Here is a 23,385-nt window from a genome sequence, read left to right as displayed (position 1 = left end):
GGCAATTCTATGTTTAACTTTTTGAGGAACTGCCAAACTCCATTGAGTTTTAAAATTCGGCCACCAATTTTGACGTTTCTCAGAGCTCTTCTTTTCATTTCCTGAGTGTTTATCCTTTTAAAAAATTGAATGTAATATCTCTCTGAGGATATCAATGAAATTTTTAAAAAAGATTTCTTCTCTCTGTATAGTCTGTCTCATGAAGCTAATTTAATTTACTTTTAAAAAATCTCTGTTGGGCTTCCCTGGTGGCGCAGTGGTTAAGAATCCACCTGCCAATGTGGGGGACACGGGTTTGAGCCCTGGTCCAGGAAGATCCCTCATGCTTTGAGCAACTGAGCCTGTGTGCCACAACTACTGAAGCCCGTGTGCCTAGAGCCCGTGCTCCACAACAAGAGAAGCCACTGCAATGAGAAGCCCGCGCACCACAACAAAGAGTGGCCCCTGATCACTGCAACTAGGGAAAGCCGTGCACAGCAACAAAGAAACAAAGCAGCCAAAAATAAATAAATAAAATAAATAAATTTATTTTTTTAAAAAAGCTGATAAAAATCTCTGTTTTCATGCAAACATTCATGACACTAAATAAATATCCAGTGTTTTAGATAGCTTCCTTTTGCCCTTACAACTCCATTCCTCACCTGGCTCAGTGCTCCCAGAGGATGATGTGTATGGTCTCCATCATAGGCTTCCTAGCCCTCTGGCTTCCACTTGGGTTCTACCGTTTGGCTAGAGATGAGAGATAGAACAAAGTCTGGGTGTTTATTCTCCCAGCAACCTCTCTGTGAATGTGACCTGATTTGGAAATAGGGTCTTAGCAGATGTAATCAAGTTAAGATGAGGTCATACTGGATGAGGGTGGACCCTTATCTAATGATTGGTGTCCTTATAAGAAGAGGGAGGTTTGGACACAGACACAGGGAAAAGGCCATGTGATGATGCAGTAATGTGTCTACAAGCCAAAGAATGCCAGGGATTGCCAGCAACCACCAGAAGGAGAGCCATATGGAACAGATTCTCCCTCAGAGCCTCCAGAAGGAACCAACCCTGCCAACACCTTGATTTTGGACTTCTAGCCTCCAGAGCTGTGAGAGAATAAATTTCTGTTGTTTTAAACTAAAAAAAAAAAAAATCTCTGTTTTCTATGTTAAAGGCTTTGCCCAAATGTTTATGTCTCAAAATCCTTGACCTATCAAGAGCAATTTTATTCAAGAATAAAGAACCAGAAAACTGATTGGATCACGCTCACTCTCATGTGGGTAGTCTTGTTGACTTTGAGTTTCAAAGTGAGTTGATGGGCTGTTTGTTGAGAACCCCTAATGTCAGTTATTTAGGTCAGATTCTTCAGAGAAGGGCCTTCCAATCTTTCATCTGGAAGGTTAGGATCCTTCTACCTGTGCTCTGGGAGATGAATGGGAAAGAGGGCTGGATGTCTCTGGACTCACGATTCAGTGGCACATGGTCACGTCACATTCTTCTTTGGGCACGGTGGTTCTGTCCTCAAGTGGGCCTGTATCTCTCAGTCTAGGGGCTATTCTATTCTCTCTGGAATGTAAACCTCCAGATTTCTGCTAGGGTGTGGGGCGCAGATTCCCAGTGGCATGGACTGGGAAAAGGAATCTAAGGACCTAACTGCTGTTCAAGCAGCTTTTACCCCATTTTCTTTTATGTCGCCTCCCCCTTTTCACTAACTGGTACTGCCTATTCCTGCCAATGCTACAGTGCAAATTGTGTTGATTCTCAGCCTTCCTCGCATGGGCTTGGGATTTGGCTTTCTCTGTTCAGCTGAATCTAGTTTCCAGCTTCCAAAACTTGTTGATTTTACCTCATTTCGTGTTTGCATGTTAAAAAAAAATCCATTTGCTGTTGTTTTCATGGGGTTTCTGGAGGATACAGAATTAGATGCCTGTGTTCAGTCTTCCCTCTTCATCCAGCAGTCTGCACTCCACCCTTCTAAGTGAAAAAAAATCTGATATTTTGATTCCCATCTGAATTAGACACCATGTAATCAGACAACAAAACCCTCTATAGTTATCTTAATAGATAGAGTATAACATAAAGAATTGTTAATCAGGTGTAAAAATTGTTAACACAGTGACTGAAAAATCTAACAGAGGAATCTCAGCTGTTATGGAGATGGAAATTGCAGGAAGCAGCTACCACCCCTAGGCCTGGAGGAACAAAGAGAAGAAATTGGAGTTATTAGAACTTAGAAACATAGTGAAAGGGCCTCACACAGCTGTAACTCAGACCTCTGAGGAGCAGCACCGCTTGCCTGGGGCTGGTGTCTCCAAGCGTGGCTGAGGCCGGCTGTGGCTGCTGGAAAGCTGGACTCAGCTGCTTTTGGACTGGACACTGCTCTGGGGTGAGGAAGACGCAATGTGACACCGACAGGCAGAGGAAGCCAACAAGAAGTGGAGAGAAATGAGCACATGCCATCCTCCTCCTCCAGCCTGGAAGTGTCTCCCTAATGGCCTATGGTCAATGCCTAAAGGAGGTCCAGCTTGCAAAGGAGAGGTGTGGTGTGCGGTGCCCAATCCCAGCATCACGAAGCCAACCGGAAGGCTGGCTTGAAGCTGAGGGACCTTAGCTTAGTAACTAGTATGATCTATTCTTTCGGGTACTTGGGGATGTATGCATCCCACTAAGCCTACCTGAGCGTGCCTAAAATGACAAAATCCACTCTGTGCTTCCACCTTCTCACAAAAGCATTCTCTCTCTCACTAAATGAGGAGACACGAAGTCCAAATAGCAACTGTATGCATATGTGGGAGATGGTCTCACTATCTATTCCTGAGCTGAATTAATTACTGATCGAATTCAGTCATAGTCCCATCCAAATATTCTGTTTCTAAACACTGTCTTTTTTTTTTTTGGCATATAGTTGCTTTACAATGTTGTGTTAGTTTCAACTGTACTGCATAGTGAACCAGCTATATGTATACATATACCCTCTTTTTTTGGATTTCCTTCCCAGTTAGGTCACCACAGCACATTGAGTAGAGTTCCCTGTGCCATACAGTAGGTTCTCATTAGTTATCTATTTTATACATAGTATCAATAGTGTATGTATGTCAAACCCAATCTCCCAATTCATCCCACCACCACCCCTTTCCCCCTTGGTATCCATACATTTGTTCTCTATGTCGGTGTCTCTATTTCTGCTTTGTAAATAAGATCGTCTATACCATTTTTTTTTCAGATTCCACATATGTGCATTAATGTACGATATTTGTTTTTCTCTTTCTGACTTACCTCACTCTGTATAAACAAGACGAAAAGACAACCCACAGAACGGGAGAATATATTTGCAGATGAAGCAACGGAAAAAGGATTAATCTCCAAAATATACAAAGAGCTCATGCAGCTCAATACCAAAAAAACAAACAACCCAAGCAAAAACTGGGCAGAAGATCTAAATAGACATTTCTCCAAAGAAGACATACAGATGGCCAACAAACACATAAAAAGATGCTCAACATCACTAATTATTAGAGAAATGCAAATCAAAACTACAATGAGGTATCACCCCACATCAGTCAGAATAACCATCATCAAAAAATAAACACTATCTGGGCTTCCCTGGTGGTGCAGTGGTTGAGAGTCCGCCTGCCGATGCAGGGGACACGGGTTCGTGCCCCGGTCCGGGAAGATCCCACATGCCGCCGAACGGCTGGGCCCGTGAGCCATGGCCGCTGAGCCTGTGCGTCCGGAGTCTGTGCTCCGCAACGGGAGAGGCCACAACAGTGAGAGCCCTGCGTACCGAAAAAAATAAAATATAAAAAAAATAAACACTATCTTTTGATCCCAGTTTTCCTCCTTACTTTCCCTCAGTTGGTTCAGAATTTGGGGTGGGAAGAGACAGGTATTATATACTGATCTTCTTAAACACTAATAGGTATGCTTATTGTCAACAAATCTATCAGGTACTGTGGCAATTTACATGCATTCCCAAGAGCAGTATAAGTGAGTTCCAGCTGTTCCACATCATCTGCTTAGTACTGTCAGACTTAAATTTTGCCAATTTATGAATGAGAAATTGTATCTCATTATTGTTTAATTTACATTTTCCTTACTGGGGAGGCTGAACATGTTTTTGCTGTTTGCTTATTGGACTTGGGTTTCCTCTTCTGCTCTTATTTTTTGTCTATTTGTCTAATTTTTTCCTCTTAATGATTTGCAGGAATTCATAAAACTTTTTTGGTAAAACATATTTGAAACACACAAATAAGAATAGAGGATAATATTTAAAAATTCATGTTTCCATCACCCAGCTTCATTAAATTGTCTCATTTGTTTTCATTCATTGCCTTATTTGCTTCAGATTAAAAAAAAGAAAAAGAAACAGAGAAACATCCACAATGGGCACTCTGTATCCATGGGGGAGTCCTGTAACCAACCCCCCATGGATCCCGAGGGACAACAGTATACACTTGAGATCCTTTTGGTTCCCTTCTCCAATCCTACTCCCCTCCATTGCTCCCACAGTAATCACTATCATGAATTTAGTGTTTACCATTCTCATACCTAGTTTTTATACTGAGTAGGAGTTATATTCTGGATACTAATCTTTGTTAATTTTATGCATTTTGAACTACAAATATCTCCTCTCGTTCTGTGCTGTGTTTTTCACTTTGCTTATGTGTTTTTTTTGATATTTGAAAGTTTAAAATTTTAATGTGATCATGTTTATCAGATGTTTCCTTTATGGTTTGTGCTTTTTGTGTTATGTTTTAAAAATTCTTTCTCCATCTTTCCTGTATTCTTTTTGTGGATGTATGTTTTATCTCCTTGATGAATGTCTATGGTCCCTTGAGGAAAGAAAGACTCATGATTTATGTACTTCTTTCATCCTCTACGTTGTTAATTCCAGTAACTCTCAACTGGTAGGTCAGAAACACCTGATTGGTGGACAGTATCTTGTCTTTCTCTGCAGATCAGGCTGTAGCTGCTGCCCTCTTTAGTCACTATCTTGGGTCCTTTCCTTTCTTTTCCTTTTTTTTTTTCATATCTACATTTCTCATTCTCATTCTTTTACACAGGACTCACAAGTTTAGAAAAATATCAGTTTTAGCTGAAAACTATTAAAAATAAAGGGGATTAATTGGCTCATACAAGTGGAAAGTCCTTGGACTTCAGCTTTGATTCAGCAGGTCCTTGACATGATCACTAAAGGAACAGATATGATGTCTTTCCTTTTGCCCTACTTCCTACCAGGTCAGCTTTATTCTAAAGCTTGTTCTCCCTCGCAGGCACATGACATTTTTATGCCTAATTTTGGAGGTGGGGATCTGTCCTGAGCGTTGAGGATGGTAAGACGCATCCCTGGGCTCCACCCATTCGATACGAATAGCATTCCTCCTCCCCACCCTGAGTTGTGACAAGCAAATGGCTCCAGGCATTGTCAGATGTCTCCTGGGGGTGAAATCACCCCTGGTTGAGAGCTTCTACCCTAATTAGATAAGCTTAAATCGCATGTCTGGTCTTGGAATAATGAGAGCCGGCTGAGGGATGAAGGTGCTAATTGGCTTAAGCCGACCTGGATTTATTTCTAGAGCTGGCTCAACTTTCGGTCTGTGTTCATGAAGGGCAGAAACTAAAGGGAAAATCTAGGTACTAGTAGAAAGGGGGACGGTGGAAGTGATACTGGATTGTCAAAAAATGGCCACCCCCAGAAAAATCTGATATGAAGCCCAAAGTGATAGCTAAGTGACCCTTGCGACTCTTTCCCATTTTAATATTCGATAGTCAATCAAAGCTAAGCTCTCACCATTAGCTCTTCCATTATTATAGAAAGGGAAGGAGGGAGGGAGGGAGAGAGCGAGAGAGAGAGATCTGATGGTTTTTTTCATAAGAGCACTAATTTCATCATAAGGAAACCCCCCCATTTCCTCATCTAAACATAATTATCTCCCAAAGGCCCCAAATAAATCACATGGGGGGTTAGGGCCTCAACATATGAATTTTGGAGGGGATGCAGTTCAGTACATAGTATTACTATTTGGAATTTTGGTAATTAGAATTCATTTAGAGAATAAATAGAAATGTATATTCGTCTGTTATAGATTAGCCCCTGATCAGCAGGTATGCCCATCATTGAATTTTTATGCAGGTGACATTAGATGAAGAAAAGAGTTTTTAGTGACTTCTCTGGTAGTCCAGTGGTTAAGACTTTGCCTTCCAATGCAGCAGACAAAGGTTCAATCCCTGATGGGAGACCTAAGATCCCACATGCCTCGTGGCCAAAAAACCAAAACAGAAAACAGAAGCAATATTGTAGCAAATTCAGCAAAGACTTTATAAATGGTCCACATCAAAAAAAAAATCTTTAAAAATGATTAGTGTTAAATTTTTTTTTTAAATAGAAAAAAAAAAAAGACTTTTTAAATGTGCAGATACCTCAGAGATTTTCACCTTACCTATCATAGGTTGGGTCCCCTGGGAATGTTTTTTTGGACCAACAGTTTAGAGAGTTTGAGTAGAAGTGATTGATAGGAGAGTATATTCAGGACCAACACCTGTAGGGATGGTAGGGAAGCAGGACTGGATAGGGGACCAAGCTGAAATGTGATAAAGTTGCAACACAGCCTCAGCCAGTACTATGGCTGGCTGAGAGCTGGGCTGGCCCTTCAGGGTTGCCTCAGTTTGAGGCAAAGAGCCCAGCCCTTGTACCACTGCAGTGGCTAGTCATTAGATGCAAGCTGCCTCTAGGGAGGGTGCAGTCTAGGCTGAAGCAGCTCCCAAACGCTGAAGGCAATTCCTAGAAAGGAAGTAGCCTTCAGTCCTGAAAAAGTGGGGTGGGGTGGAGGCGGGTCTGGGCAGCACACCATAGGCTTACGTTAGCCAAGCAATCTGAAAGCAAGTGACTCTAAACTCATCGTCAGGATTGCACTGTAGTGATCATGTTTCTCTACCAATCGCATGTTAGGTCTTCAGCCAAGCATGCTTTCTATTGTTTCAAAAACAGATTTTTCTGATAGCTTCCAACATCGGTTTAATGCCTGGTTTATCAAACTGAGCCCTACTTCATAGTAATATAATTTCACTGGAATAAAATGCCTTGGTTCTTGGTCAGAAGCCTCTGAGACAGGTGTCTTCAGGGAGAGAATGATGGCCAGTGTTCACACCTTCTACATTATATCTGACCCCCTTGGGGTAGTGTGTTTATATAGTTCCTCTGGTGATTTCTTGGTCTTGGAGTGTTGACCATCCTCTGCCACGGTGTTTGATAATGAGTGTGGTGGCTCTTGAGATTTTAGTCACAGTGACATCATCACCTGGCAGGGGTTTGCCTTTTTGCTCTACACACAGAGACTGGTTACTCCCAAGCACATTTCATTCACGAAAATAATTTCACATTGTGAAATATTGTATTCTGCATGTTCAGTCTCTTCTGAGAGCCTCACAGGCATAAATAACTGTCAATCCCAGTAGCTCTATTTGTCTAAAGCACTTCAGATTGGAAATGAGTTTATTAACATCATAAATTGACACAAAATGGGTTGTCATTATACGCTCCTTAGAGACAGATGGGAGAGGGAAAAGAGGACTAAAAATGAAGAGCCAAAGTGCTAGTCCTATGTTTGTAACCTGCACTTTAGAAATATCCTCAGGCCAAGAGAGCTGCTTATGGGAAATTAGTACCTGGCTCCTGTATAATCTCCCCTCCTTCCCATGAAATAAGATCATGGGAAGAATTTCATAGGAGAAAACTCGCAGTTGAAGAAAATATGGTACCTGCTGAAATGTTTTCAAATGTTAGGAAACTCAAACTCAAGTTGTTTTGAGGTATAGAGAGGAAGTACTAGGTTAATTTTGTTGAGAAATTAGGGAAGTCAGTGTTTCGTTTGCTTTAGAACAACAACAAAAGTGAATGATATTATTAAGTATGGAAAATTATTAAACATTGAAAGAAATGTTTGCTTAATTAGCAAATTTTGACATTGACCCATGTTCTAAAATATTTTTTTAAATGCAGTTCTTTAAGATGAAGATTATTTTAAAATAAACTGTTACGGGGACTTCCTTGATGGTCCAGTGGTTAAGATTCCGTGCTTCCACCACAGGGGTCATGGGTTCGATCCCTGGTTGGGGAACTAAGATCCGACCTGCTGCATGGCAGGGCCAAAAAAAAAAAAAAAAAATTAAAAAAAATTAAAAAAAAATAAAGTGTTCTGGACTAGAATAAATGTATGAAAAGGTAAACATATTTTGTTAAAGAAAATCTACTCTGATTTAAAAAAGAAGTGAATGATATGTGTTTAGAGGTGGAATGACAGCAACAATCAGATACTTATCTGGGCCTCATCTCTCATGCACAGAGACACGGATCGAGCTCCATACACAGTGCAACAGAGAGCATGTCCCTCCAGATTATACTGGACTTATATTTATTAAAGAAGACTGATTGATGATCTTGATAGAAGGTTGCTATCCTCTAGGTACAGTGTTCATATGAACGTTTTATGAAAAATTCATGTTCACGAACTCTCACACGTGGCTGCTCACAGAGCAACATTTTGCATGTATTTTAAAAACGGTTTCCATGTTTTCTCTCTCACACGATTTTCATATTCTCCTAGACTCCAAAGCTCTTTCTTTTGGGAGATTCCCCTGTTTGCATTACACAGCTCCAAGGAACACCGTTCACATTGCAATTTCTATGGCAGGCGACTTAAATCTCTACATGCCTGTGTTTGTTAACCCCTCCTTCACTGTTTTAAATATTTCCTTTTTTCTCGATGCTTCCCTAGCCTTTGGTTTTGACAAAAAAATTAATAAATGGTGCAGTGTAGTGAGAAGCCATGTGGATTAAAGTACTGTGATGGGTATTTGTTGTTTGCTGCCCAGCATCCATTATCCCTTCCTCCTGACATTACTCTGTTTCCTACAAGGAACTTCAAATTGCCTTGACTTTTACCCAGGTGACCCCTTACTCCAGGGATGGGACCTGACGGTGATTGGTGTACTCCAATTAGCATATTCTTTTCCCCAGACCTCAATGATCCATTCAGGGATGGATGTATAACCCAATCAAAGGTAATTTGACAGAAGGGATATTTGTTAGGACTTCTCCCACTTCTGTTTAAGCCACCAGAAATAATTCACCCTTTCTGGCTGCATGTTAAAAAGGCTGTGAACAAAGTAGCAAATCCCTATCCTCCAAGAGCATACGTTCCAGCAGCAGGAAACAGGCAGTAAACAGGTTGGATGGAATGGTCTTCAGAAACAAGGAGAAAAATTAAAAAGATAAGGAAAAGTGGTTAGAGGGGTAATGGGAGTCAAGATCTGCATAGAACTCTGTAGACCGTTATCAAGACTTTAGCTTCCACTCGGAGTGAGATGAGAAACCACTGGGGGGTTTAGGAAGAGCAGTCACATGATATGACGTAAACTATAACAGGACATTCTGGCCTCTGTGTTGAAAGGGGAAAAGAATGGAGGCGGGGAGATCAGTTATGACAGCTACGAGGCTGTAGTTTATTGAAATATTGGTTCCAATTCTTCACTCCTCAATAGAATTAAATCTAGAGAGAGAGGGAAGCATATCTATAAAGAAATTGTGAGTGCAGCTTTTGACACATGGAACTGACTAGAGTCAAACACACAGAAAAGTTTCTTGGAAAAGTTTGTTGGCAAAGCATTGCCAACAACTAAAAGAGAATGAGGGTGTGCAAGATGTAAACATCTTTGTACTCTCAGTTTTCTACAGACAGGAATCAGGTTGAGACATATCCACCCAAAAGGGTAATTTTCCAATGCCCTTTCCAAGGAAAGATGTATGGAAGATGATGGAAAAAGAATGATTGCCTAGATTGTAGAAATAAGAGCTATGGAGACTAGACTGGACAGTCATTCTTAGGGAGCAGAACCAGCGCTTAATCATGAAACATTATCTCCCCTCCCCAAATAGAGGAACCTGAGGACCTTTGCTCAGTGGGATTTTATAATTGATTTGGACCAGTGACTGCTATTTGCTTCCATTATTCTCCTTTATAAATGAGAGTACTTTTTAGTGGTTATGTAATCCCTGTCCATTATTTGTGGTATGTTGGGCGTATGAGAAGACACTTGCTTTTTTTTCTTTTTTTGGCCATGCCACACAGCTTGTAGGATCTTAGTTTCCTGACCAGGGATCGAACCCATGCCGTCGGCAGTGAAACCACTGGACTGCCAGAGAATTCCCAAGACACTTGCTCTTTTAATTCATAGGTCTCTACATCAAGAAGAGCCGTATCAGGACCTGATGTAGATCCTGGACTTCAAGGATTTGATGGATCTTTTAGGGGCCGTGGGATAGGAATGAATGTATTTTGCATGTCAAAAGGATATGAATATTTATAACCAAGAGTGCAGACTGTGGTAGATTGAGTTATTGGTTCCTCACAACTCTTCACTACCTCTTCATATGTACTATGCATACACAAGGCCTTTGCCACGGTTGCATGGTAAGCAGTGTATTTCCTCACCTCTTGACTTTGGGCTCAGTCACATGACTTTGTTTGGTCAATGGGATGTTAGTGGAAATGTTAGGAGCAAAAGCTTGAAATATTCTCCTATGTTGGCTTTTCCTGCTGTGACCACCATGAAAAGAGCACGCCCCGGGTAGCATTTTCAGCGTGGGCTCTGAATAGGACACATGAAGCAAAGGGACTGCAATTGACTCTTGGGCTCACAGCTTGAAGCAGACCTTCCCCAACTAACCCACAGACCCTTAGCTTAGAGCAGACCTGAATCTACTCTCAAGCTTGAAGTCGAGCGCAGCTCAGCTAAAGTCTACATGGATCTACAGGTCCATGCGAAAAAATAATTGTTTTAAATCATTGAATTTGGAATGGGTTGTGCAGCATTAGTGTGGCAATGACCAATATAGAGGTAATTGCAGTAATTCATGAGAGAGATGATGGAAACTAGGACCAGGGTGATAACAATAGAAGCGGTCAGATTCTGGGTATATTTTAGCGACAGAGTCCACAGGTTTTGCTAATAGATTGTAAACGGGATGTGAGAGAAAGAGACGAGTTGGGGATGAATTCTAGGTTTTTGGCTTGAGCAAGCAGAAGACTGGAATAGCCATTTTTCAGAGATGGGAAAAACTGAGAGAATGAAGATTTGAGGGGTATTATCAGGAGCACAAACATGCTACTGGACATGTTGTTTGAGTTGCATATAAACATCCAAATAGGGATGTGCAGTAGGCAGTTGATTATACAAGTTTGGAGCTGGAGTGGAGAAAGGTCCAATATATGCAGGTACACATCTGGGAGTGATCAGTATGTAGGTAGCTTTTAAAGCTGAGACTGGATGAGATTCACAGGTAAGTATGATCACTTGAAAAGGGGTCCAAGGACTGAGCCTCAGGGCATTTTAGTATTTGGTGGTTGAGGAGTTGAAGAATTAGCAGCAAAGGAGATTGAGAAGGAGCAGCCAGAGAGATAAGAGGAAAATCAGACACATGCAAATAAAGTATTAATTCATATGTATGGTCCTAACACACCACACACATTCCTCTTCTACCTTCTCCTCTTTCTTTTCCTCCTTCACCAAAAATATCACCATCCCTAGATTTGTGTGTGTGTGTGTGTGTGTGTGTGTGTATACTGACTATATGGAAGGTACAGTTTTAATCACTTCACATGTATATTAGAATTATTGAAAAAGTTAACTGGTATCTTTTTTTGCCCCACTATATATTCACTGGGAAAGAAACTTTTTCTCTTCTGGTCTTCTCTCCAGGACAGGGAAGTCAAGTCTTTGCCTAATTTGGAGTTCCCTTGATAATCTCCCAAGCAGGATGACTTTGTTTGGGGTGGAAAGGGGTTGGATTGGAATAGGTGCTTTGAATGGAATGAGGGAATGAACAGCTGGAATCCTGGAAGCCAGTTGATTTTTTTCTCTCTAAGCCTGGGAGAAGGGGGTTAAGGATGGGTGGAAGGGGTCCATTGGGTATTAGAGACTTGTGTTTAGCTAGCACATAGCTCTCTATTGGCAGTAAGACCTTGGAAGAGGGATGGCTGCCTGGAGGCGAGTGGAGATCAGAGGATGAATGTCACAACCTGGAAATCATTGGCATAAGTCGTCTGTTTTTGGGTGAAGAAGATCACTTGGGTGAACTTCTGTTGTACAGCCTAATAAAAGCTCTGATAGGAAAGGGCAATCGGGTAACTCAAATGGGGTACCTTTCTGCTTTGCAAGAAGAGAATGTCTGAGCTTAAGACAAGGATCTCAGTGTATGCAGTTGATGTGCATAACATATGGCTGTTTTTAGAAGCTCTTCAAGTCTGAGCCACCCAAGCATGTTACTGAGCTTTGGGGAATAATGGCTGTGTGACTGTGAACTAAGAGAGGTGTCACCCTAGAACCAAAGCCTGGGACATCCATTGTGGTGCAGACAGGAATATAAACCAGCCAGGACATTACCTCAGTCTGTTGCTCGTAGATGGCAACAACATTAATTAAATGTTAAGACTCCACTTTCTCTCCATTTTGTTTTGGGAAGGGAACTGCATCTTTTGGTCTAAGACATGAACCCTGCAGTTTCTTGGATATTCTAGGGTGGGGAAGCCTCAAAAAGGGAAAACTGAACTTTCTAAAAATAAGGCACTGGCAGCTTGAATGGTTCACTGAAAAAAAAAAAAAAAAGACATAGGCTCCTGAGTTTGTGAAATAGGTATTATCATTTACACATTAAAGAAACTTGGGAAGTTTTAGCTAAAGAAGAGAGCATTTATGATGTTATGATAACTTTTGTTTTTTGCAAATGTTATGCATTAGTCTTATTCTGTGTGGTTCTGGAGAGCAAGACAATAAAAAAAAGAAAACTGTCAGCTGCATGAGTGTAAGAGCAGATATTTACTACTAAATCCCAGCACATGAATTGTGCGCAATACATTTTTTTCAATAAAAGATTGCATACATGACAAATGAAAACCAATGGGTGAAACTTACAGGGAGACAGATTTTTGACTCAACTTATCTTCTAATAATTTGAGTTATTCAAAAACTAAATGGACTATCCTTGAAAAGCAGTGGAATTCTCTACTACTGGGAGTGAAAGAGGAGCCAAAGGACTATTTTTCAGGGATGTGATAGAGAGGAGTTATTCATGAGATAATGGTTAAATCACACAGCCTCTGAGATCTCTGAAAACTCAGATACTCCAGCTTTGTAATTCTAAATCCAAGGGTCTCTAGACGTGGACTTGGGAGAAGTATAAATAAGACTCATGATCTCAGAGAAGTCTTCAAGAGGCATGTGTTCAATGGCACGTTTATTAAACAAATGCTCACGACAGGTTTTCACAACAGCAACAAATGTTATTTCACTACATCAAATCTCACTTATTAAGAAAAAAAAGACAGTCACAACAAGGTTGATGGATTTGGATTTTTTCGTGTTTTCTGGGGGTAAAGCCAGTCTCCTCACTCATTTTCCTCTGTTTTTTCTTGAAGATCACTCGATTTCATTTTCTTTACCTCCTTTCTGGCTAAGTGTCCCCGGAAGGCTGCTTGGATTTTGAGAGCAGCATTTTCCTCCACGTCCTTGTCTTCTTCAGAAGATTCATTCTCAGAAAGGAGAAAAAGTAAGAGGGTTCTTAAGCATCTCGTATTTTGATGCTATAAAAATAAGTGCATAAACTTAATCAACTTAGGGATGTAACAATCGAGATGGGTTGATTCCTGAAGGAATTTTATATATCATCACGTTGTATATGTACCAAATAGTGAATGCCAAAATATCAGACATCTTGCTTTGTCACTCTTTGATATGTCTCTGCAATAAAGGATCGTTGCCAACTTCTTCCCTGCAAAACAGCTACTATTCAACAGCTTCCTATTTAACATTTTTTGGGGGAAATAAGTAAGAATCCTTGAAGCAGGGTAAAAATGCCAAGAAGAATAGTAAATGTGCTGTTTCAAAATAATCATGATTACACAAAATGGATTATTTTTAATTTCTCAATGATTAGCTAATTAAAATCATACATTTAAAGTGAAATGCCAAAGCGGAATCCATTTAGTCCAATAAAATCAGTTTTAACATGGTTGGTTGAATTTTTGTACACAGCTTCCTTTTTAAAAAAAATTTAGGTATAATTTACAGATAGTGAAATGCACAGATCTTAAGTGTACAGGTCAATAGATATATAGCTTTTAATATATTTTTTTAATTATGAAAGTGATACATATACATTTAAAAACTTAAATACCACTGGTAGTGAAAGCTTTCTCCATCTTCCCAAATCCTATACCTAAAAGGTAACCCATCATTATGCATTGAGTATATATATCCTTCTAAAATTTCTCTATATACAAATGTATTCATATGGGTATATATTTGCCTTTTTATTAAAAAAATGAGATCATGCTAATCACAATGTTCTGCAGCTACTTTTCCCATGTAATAATGTATCTTGGTTCCCTTTTTCCCTTTTTCTATGTTATTCAGTATATAATTCTGCCCATTCCTATTTTTTTTATGATACCATTGTAGTCCATTGTACTGATATACTTTGATTTATTTACTCATTCTCCTACTAATGGACCTTTGGATTGTTCAAACCCCCCCTCCCCCCATGACAAAGAGGCAAATCTAGCTCTTAAACTTTAATATGCAAACAGATTGGTATAAAATCCTCTGAGATGATGCCCTAATGTGGGCAAATGAATTATGCTGAAGTTGGAAATCAATGGGCTCTCAATTCAAAGTCATAAAAACCTGTGTAAGGGCACCTATTAAAGATGTAAGGAAATGACACTACCTTCCTTCTTTCCTGACCTCCCACTGTATCTTATGCTAATGTTAGGCTGACTGAATTGCACTGATATAATTCTGAGATGACTTATAAAGGTTATAAGGTAAACTTATGACCCACTGGGTAGGAAGTAAGGTATTCCTGTAGGGGGATTTCCCATTTTGGGTGTCAATTATTGGGTAACTAACTGGGACATTAATACATGAAAAGAAACTCAGAAGTTTGGCCTTCAACACCGTAGACTGTGAGTTCTTCTTTCTCACTAGGCTTGGTCCTCTTGAATCTGGACTATGAAGCATATAGGCAGTGACATGCTGGTAAATGTTTAACAACTGGCTCTCCAGAAAAAAAAATTGGTCCTGATTTGTAGTATTTATCATGATCTTAATACTCCCACTGTGGCTGATTTCAAGCTATCAAAGTGATATTATTGAACATGGGGTTGTGTACATATGTGCACGATTGTCTCTTAAGAGCTGGCTTTAGCACACCACTGAATAGAGGCATCTTTGATAGTGGACTGAGCCTAACCCATTGTTGCTTGGATGTAGGCTGTCAGGCAGGAAGTCATTTTTGTAGAGCGAAATGCATGGAAGATGAGTAGGACTCATTGTGTAAAGCCATTTTATTTGGCTGTACGCAATTCCCCATGAGCTTCCTTTTGTTATATCTGAACCTTTACCACTGTGTGGTGATGACAGCATCAATTAGTGAAAAGTTCCTGAAGTGGAAGGTGAATCCGAAGGGTCAAGACTGAGGCTGTATACCCTGAGAAAACCATAATTCAAAAAGACACATGCACCCCCAATGTTCACTGCAGCACTATTTACAATAGCCAGGACATGGAAGCAACCTAACTGTCCATCGACAGATGAATGGATAAAGAAGATGTGGCACATATATACAATGGAATATTGCTCAGCCATAAAAAGGAACAAAATTGGGTCATTTGTAGAGACATGGATGTACCTAGAGATTGTCATACAGACTGAAGTAAGACAGAAAGAGAAAAACCAATATCGTATATTAACACATATGTGTGGAATGAAGAAAAATGGTACAGATGAACCTATTTGCAAAGCAGAAATAGAGACACAGACGTGGAGAATGAATGTATGGACACCAGTGGGGGGAAGGGGTGGGATGAATTGGGAGATTGGGATTGACATATATACACCACTGTGTATAAAATAGATAACTAATGAGAACCTGCTGTATAGCACAGGGAACTCTACTCCGTGCTCTGTGGTGACCTAAATGGGATGGAAATCCAAAAAAGAGGGGATATATGTATACATATAGCTGATTCACTTCACTGTACAGCAGAAACTAACACAACATTATAAAGCAACTATGCCTCAATAAAAAAATTTTTAAAAAAGACTGAGGCTGTGATTTTTGTCTGTTCTTCCCCTTGGGGAGATTTTCCCATCCATAATCTTCTTCCATAATCTTGGAAAATAAGATTTTATTTTTAAGGGGAAGAATGAGTTTTCCTTTATAAGAGGCATGGCTAAAACTCATCCACCAGTTAGTATATCACTGATGCTAGTTATCTAAAAAGCAAAATCATGATTTTAGCAATATGGATAACAGACTGGATTCATATTTGGAGGATAATTTTAAATTGAGGGATGTCATTCTTTGTAGGAATCCAATAGTACATGGAAAATATAACTTACTAAGGCTATCACCTCTTTCATAGATGTCTGAGACTTTTCTTTTCCAGGCTCACATTTCTCCAGTGGTTCTTGCTCCTAGAGGGGAGAGGGCCAAATAGACAATGTTTCCAAAACAGTAAAGTCTTGGATCAAACTGCTTAAAGGTAATTAAATATTACTTTAAGTTATTGATAAGTGGTGGGAATTAAACACATATTTTTTAACAAGGAGTGTAGGTTGCGAAAAGGGATAAAAGAAAACTCTCAAGGGAATATGCATAAACAAATATTAAAGACTAAGGAATTGGTTAAAAAAAGTTTGATCTTTTGCTTTTGGAATGTGTATAATATTGTTTTATATTAAAAACAAACCATTGTCTTATACTAAAAGTTTATATGATGCTGTAATGAATCCTGAACAAGGAATAAAAAAGAGGTGCCAATAGTTTCTCAAACAGGAATGAAATAAATGCTATTGTGTTCCATAGTATGAGGTCAAGTTGACTTTTTAATGATGTTTGTAGATTAAAAACTGAGTCAAAGAAGTAAGTTTTGCTGTAGGGAGGGATTTAAATAGAAAAAAGGGAAACCAGCTCCATCTATTTTGACATGGTTACTGAAATATTACTCCAGAATAGAAGCATGGTTAACTCACAACCTTATGGGAAGAGCTTCTTTAATTCATAAAACGTAAATTTAAGGACATATAAGCTAATCAAATAAAGCCTTTAGAATTCAAAAGAGAAGAAAAACCACTCTAAAATTGCTATGTGAATAAGATTTAAAATTTTTCAACATTATTCCTTTTATTTCAATAAAACATGAACACAGAGAATCTAGTTAAATGGAAATAAACAGAACACCCCCATATCTGGCAGGCACAGATGGATGGAACTTCACTTGAATTCATGGAATAAGTGACAGGGGGATTTCCTCAGGAAATCCCCCAAATCTACTGTGCAACACCATCAAAATTTGACCTTTGTTAACTCCTTTTAATTCTAATATCTGCTGCTGCTTCATGGCTAGAGTACTGCTTCTCAGACTTTAATGTACCTACAAGTTACTTTGTGGATCTTGTTAAAATTTAACCTCTGATTTGTAGACCTGGGGTAGAGCCGGAGATTGAATTTCCACCAAGTTGCCAGTTGGAGGCAATGACGCTGGATCACACACAGCCTTTCTCAACCGGTGTTCCTCATTGGGATCATAGAACACAGAATTCTTGAAGTGATTATTTTTCTCAATTTTCCAAAGGATGGTACATAAATAGAATCATTCTAGATACAAAGAAGAGATATTGATTCCTTACGTGCAATGGATGCCTTTGGCTTAGGGCTTAATTATTTTGAGATGTCTTGGTTGAGAAAGATTGGCTCTGAGAATGCTGCTAAAGAGAAGATGGATGTTTTCTCTGAACAGATTGGCTTAATAGAGAAGACTCTACACCATTATCATCTTTAATTCTAATCAGTCTTTTGTAAGACGTCAATGATAATGAACTAATTGGACAAACAGCGTTTTATTTTATGAAATATCATTCATTAATTCAACCAATATTTATTGTGTATCTGCTATTGATAAGCACTGTGATACTCAATAACATTGGAACAACAAATGAAAGTAATTATACTATCACTTTCAAGTACATACTTCCTGTTGATCATCTTTAAATTTAAGCTAAGTACTGTACACGATTCAGATACCTTAGAAAAGAATTTCTTGCCAGAAAGAACAGCACAATCAAAAAGGTTTCATAAGATATTTGTGATGCCTCTCACAATATTCATGATTTTGGGAGATCCCAATAATCTCTGTATTGGAGACAAGGAGAAGAATTAACCAAATCCAATAGCTTCACGGGACTATACCTTGAATGCATGGTTGTTATAGAAGCGGTCATCTACCTTAGTCCCCCATTCTGCTGGATCAAAGTTGGTTTCTAAATAACAAAAATATAATAATTTCAGACTTACTTTGAGTTCATTAAAGTAAATGTAGACTAGTAATGTAAAATGTTTTCTTTTTCAAATTATAGGTCCTTTACTGCCAGTCGAAAATTTTATTGACGTTGTACACAGCCTACTGCTGTAGATATAACCAGTGATTATTAAATATATGATGATGAATTAAACATTAGATGAACCCTTGAGGATATTTATAAAGGCAGTTAAAAAACCTAATTGCTGCTTTCAGAGTTTACAGTAAAATGGGAGAGACAGAGAACAAATGTTAATACTTAAATATAAGTATAGAAATTTATCATTATATAATTATGGAAACTTATTATGTATTAGCAAACATGGGGGAAAATGTAAAAAAAATAAATGTTAAACAGTAAGGAAGTTTGGAAAAGTGAAGGATGGGAGAAGTTTTAAAAAATTAGGTATATTATGCAGTCAGTTGACATAGAAGTATTTAAGCAGAATTTTTCTTTAACTTTTCATTATGAAGAATTTCAGACTTAGAAAGGAGAATAATAACAAATTTCCATGAGCACATTACTCAGATTCAACAATTATAATCTCATGATTGATCTTATTTTATTTGTAACTTCACTCACTTTCCTGCCCTTTCTTCTGATTATTTTCAAGCCAATCCCAGGCATCCTACTATCTTATCTACAAATACTTGCTTCAGTATGCGTCTCTAAGATATAAAGCCACAATACGATTATCACACCTAAAACTACTAACAATAATTCCTTAATATCATCAACTATCCAAATTTCTCCCATTGTCTAATATATTTTTGTTTATTTTTTTACTGCTGATTTGTTCAAACCAGGACCCAAACAATGGGCACACACAGCCTTTTGTTATGTCTTTTAAATCTCTTATAATTGAAACCTCCCTACCTCCCACCCCACATTTTTTTCCTTGCAATTTATTTGTTGAGGAAATTGAGTCATTTTTCCTTTGGAGCTTTCCACAGTTTAGATATTTCTGATTTCATTCCCACTATGATTTTTTTTACCAAGTTCCTCTGCCTTTGAATTTCCTGTAGATTGCTAGTTAGATCTATAGGTCTTATCTGATTCAGGTTTGAGGTTTTTTTTCTTCAAGAATACTTCATAAGTAGTGCGGTATAATTCTGCCAGGAGATATATAATATCTGGTTGTTTCTCTTTATACAATTTTTATGGGCCCATTGATGATGACTGCTTAGATCATTTCTTTAGGGTTGCAAAATGGCAATGTTCTAATTTGATCATTACTTCTTTATTTCTGGAGTACTCAATAAAAAATACTTTCCCTGTTTGGTTACCCTGAAATACAGTTCTTACATAAAAGGCAGGTTAAAGGTGTGATTCTTTTCCTTTATTTACCAGTTTTCAGATTAATCAGTTGGTTCCTTAGGATCCTCTCAATGAGATTTCTTGGTTTTTTTTTTTTTAGTAAATAATTATGAACTAATGAATATTTAACAAATTGAATGAATTTCAATCCACTGCATTTATTAATCTTCTTGATGCTCTAATTGTCCAAAATTGGCCAGTAGGAGCTTATTCAGGTGCTCAGATGTTCCTGAGTCCTTTGGAAGCAACTCATAATCTTTGATAGTTTTCTTATTTTCTGGTATGGCAAGGTGTTGAGGCTCAGTTTGTGTATTTCCTGCTCAGTTTATGGGATTGGTTAGTTCTCCAAGAAGCTCTGGTTCCTGGAAGATGGTAGCTGGAGGCCAAAGGCTAGGGACTAGGTGCTCACTGGTACTGGGTTGGTCATTGTTTTGAGGCCTTTAAAAAATACAGAGAGCTAGAAAATATACTTTCACTTTTCAAAGAGAAAATATATTATGAAGTCTGATGATATTTTTCAATTCAAATTTAGAATGATGGGATTTTATTAACTTCTTTCATTTTTATATTTGTATGTCATTTTTCTTACACTAAAAATCCTATTCCTAATAACAGTAGGATAGTTACTTATTTGCTATGTTCTACAATATATAAAAAATTACAGAAAAACTGCACTATAATATTATTAAATGTTATTATTTTCAGTGATAACTGAAAACAATTTAAGATTTTTTTTAAAACTTCATTTTGTTTTTAGGCTATATCCACCAGGAATGCACAAAGTACTGTGTTATAAAGTCTCTTGAAATAATTCTTTTTTGTGCGGTTATGTTACCCATTTAATACTAGTTAGGTTCATTTGTTTCACTTTGCTTCTAAATTTAGAAATTGCTTAACAATTTAAAATTTTAATTCTATTTTATAACTATGTGAAACATATATGATTTTGAATTTAAGATGTATTCAGACAAGTCTAGCTTCTATCCTGTTCCCTCTGCTCTCTGTTCCTTCTTCTGCTAGAGGTAAATGTTTTTTTGCTTTTTTTTTTTAGAGGTAAATGTTAATTTTTTAAAGATTTATTCTTCCATTTAAAAAATATAAATGAACGGTTATGTATTCATATCAACACCTCTTTGTTAGATAATTGGTAGTATACTAAAAACATTTTTTTCCACCTTACTTTTTTCACTTAATATATCTTGAGGGTCACTGCATAACATCATAGAGATCTTCCTTGTTCCAGTTTTGTTTGTTTACAGCTATACATTAATCAGTAGTGTAGATGTACTCAAGTTTATTCAAAAAATCCTCTATGATGAATATTTGGGTTGCTTCCTCAAGTAACAATAAATTGTAAAATGATTAAAAATGGAATGTTTATTTGCTTGTGACTATTTCTAGTCAACTTTACTACTCTGTTGAAATACTGTAATCAAAAGTAATGATGACAGCTTAAACAAAATGGTTGTTCTAGTCAGGGTTTTTAAGAGAAACTTATAGCTGTAATAATTCTCATTTTGACCAGTGGGTCAGGTCTTGATTGTCATGAACCTTCAAGGCTGGGAATTTGGAAATTTTATTTATGGAAGTGAAGAAACTCTGCTTTGGCTCTCAACCAAAGAGTCACTGTTGGCAGGAATCTTAGTCTCTGGACAGGATGGGACCTTGGAAATATAGAAAAAGAATATAAATTACCTTCCCAAGCTGGAAGTTCACTTTTCAAAGCAGTTTTTCTCTGTACCTTTATTGAGGAACAGTTTCATATACCCCTGTGAATACCAACTTATTGAATCTAAGGAGTATAGAATTATTTTTTTACAACACTTAATAATACTTTCAAGTAAAAAGAGTCAAAATGTAAAGAAAACCATAAACTCTCCTCCCAGGAAGAATAGACAGTCAACTGCCTGTGAGGCATAGGAACAGCATGCTGGAAAACAGACAGCTAGAGTGGGTGCTCTCCTGAGGTCCCCTTCCACCCCACGTGTCCCTGAGAAATACAAAGAAGAAGGTCTGAGTGATAAACAGTAATCTTCAATAATGTGAATTAAGAGAGCCTGTCAAAAAGGCACATGCTGTTTCAAATAGCAAGAACTGTTAGTTGAAGATACCTGCCCCATAAAGGCTTTCTGTGGAATAGAAATGGTCTTAAGCAGGTCTCACCATAATCAAATGCTTAGTCTCTTATTTTTTAAAAAAATGCCGATTTTAAAAAAGCTTACTCTCTCTTTTCTCTAGAAGATTATCAAAATATGCTGCTGCAAAAGCTGGTATATTGTCTGGTTGCTCCCTCAGAATCTCGCGTGTGAGCCCTTCAAGAAGATTCCGAAATCCTTGTGGAATTCGGTAGTGGGTGCTGGAGAATGGAATCGACATCTCCTTGGGAAGAACTGCCTATTGTACCTAGAGATTCATTAAAGAATACTGTCTTTAAATTTGTCTGATTTTACTTATATAATCACAACTATGACAACAAATTACTTCTGAGACTCCAAATTTCTGGACTTCAGTCCTTTTTTTCCCTAACACAGCCCAAGTCCATCCATTTCTTCCCAAGAGTTTTGAATTTTTCCATTATTAGAATATTAAAAATATTTAATAGGTGAAATTATTTTTTAAAAATTACAAAAATCAGAGATTTTCACTGTAATACAAAGTACTTTTTCCTCTCCCTCCCTCTTTGTCTTTAAAATGGCAATTTTTCCTATCCCACAGGAATTTAGAGAGAATGATTGTTAAAAATTCATCTTAAATTGCCAAAAAGACCCTGTTTAAGGCCTAAAATTAAAAAAAGAGAGAAAAAAAACTAGTCCTTGTTATAGAAATTAATTTGTCGAGTGAATAAGTTTCACACTTAGTCGTTCCCTTAGCTTCCACTTCTGAAGCATGACCTACAATGCCTCTTTGAAGCATCTATATACTCTGGAAGGGGCAGTGGGGGCAGAGCGGCTGGGGGCAAGGTCATGATTCTGCAGTTCCAGCCTGCAAAGTTTGGGGATGCTTACATTTTCTGGTTTTGTCTTGACCTGGTCTTCTCTTCCTGTCTTGGAATACAAGGGTCAGATAAGGATAGCTGCTAAGCAGCGGGTTGGGCTACTGAGTCTGCAAACAACACTCAGGGACCTGGCCTGTTTGTGAGTGTCAATGCCGAATAAGGCCGGAAGCCGTGGTAGGGGTCTAGGTGGGGGACTAGTCGGTTTAATGAGGCCGAATCTATAGAGTTTTTCCTTCTTTTTTTGAGGGAACAGGAAATGAGGCATTGAGTCATTCTAGGGTTGTGAAAAGGAAAAGACTCTGAACTAACGTGGGGAGTGAAGGGCGGTCGGAGGGGGAACACAGGTCTAGTCGGGGGCGGCACGGCGAGGATCTGGGATTTCGGACTCGCTGCTAGGCTCCCAGTCTGCCGAAGGCTTCCCGAAATGCGGCGGGGATCCTGAGAGAATACGAGAGGCGAAGGGAAAAGGCGAGGTCTCGATTTCGGAAAGGAAATGGGGTAAACCGCCTCACCTCTTAGGTCTCTCAGAGCTGGAGCCGATGGTTCAGGTTGTGTTTTCTTGTTGCCGGGAAACCGTGTTTTGTTCGTTTTTTTCCATTCAACTACGGCGGCCGAGGAGAGGCACGAGCCCTCCCGAAGGCCGCGGACAGCTTCGCGGACTGAACCGCCTGGGAAGG

The 23,385-nt window shown here is 38.6% G+C and overlaps 1 protein-coding gene across 1 annotated transcript; it reads right to left on the bottom strand.

Moving 5' to 3' along the window:
- Positions 1–13,242: 13,242 nt before the first annotated feature.
- Positions 13,243–23,355, bottom strand: SPA17 (sperm autoantigenic protein 17). Its single transcript, XM_082626892.1, has 5 exons — positions 23,221–23,355; positions 21,936–22,116; positions 18,287–18,357; positions 16,438–16,512; positions 13,243–13,565 (listed from the first exon to the last, which is right to left on the bottom strand). Exons 2-5 carry the CDS (start codon positions 22,087–22,089, stop codon positions 13,422–13,424), a joined length of 444 nt encoding a protein of 147 aa, XP_082483018.1. The 5' UTR covers positions 22,090–22,116; positions 23,221–23,355; the 3' UTR covers positions 13,243–13,421.
- Positions 23,356–23,385: the final 30 nt, after the last annotated feature.

Source organism: Mesoplodon mirus, assembly GCF_964341445.2.
Source record: "Mesoplodon mirus genome assembly, chromosome: 7".
In the NCBI taxonomy this organism is placed as follows: domain Eukaryota; kingdom Metazoa; phylum Chordata; class Mammalia; order Artiodactyla; family Ziphiidae; genus Mesoplodon; species Mesoplodon mirus.
This window is presented reverse-complemented; position numbering and strand designations above follow the sequence as displayed.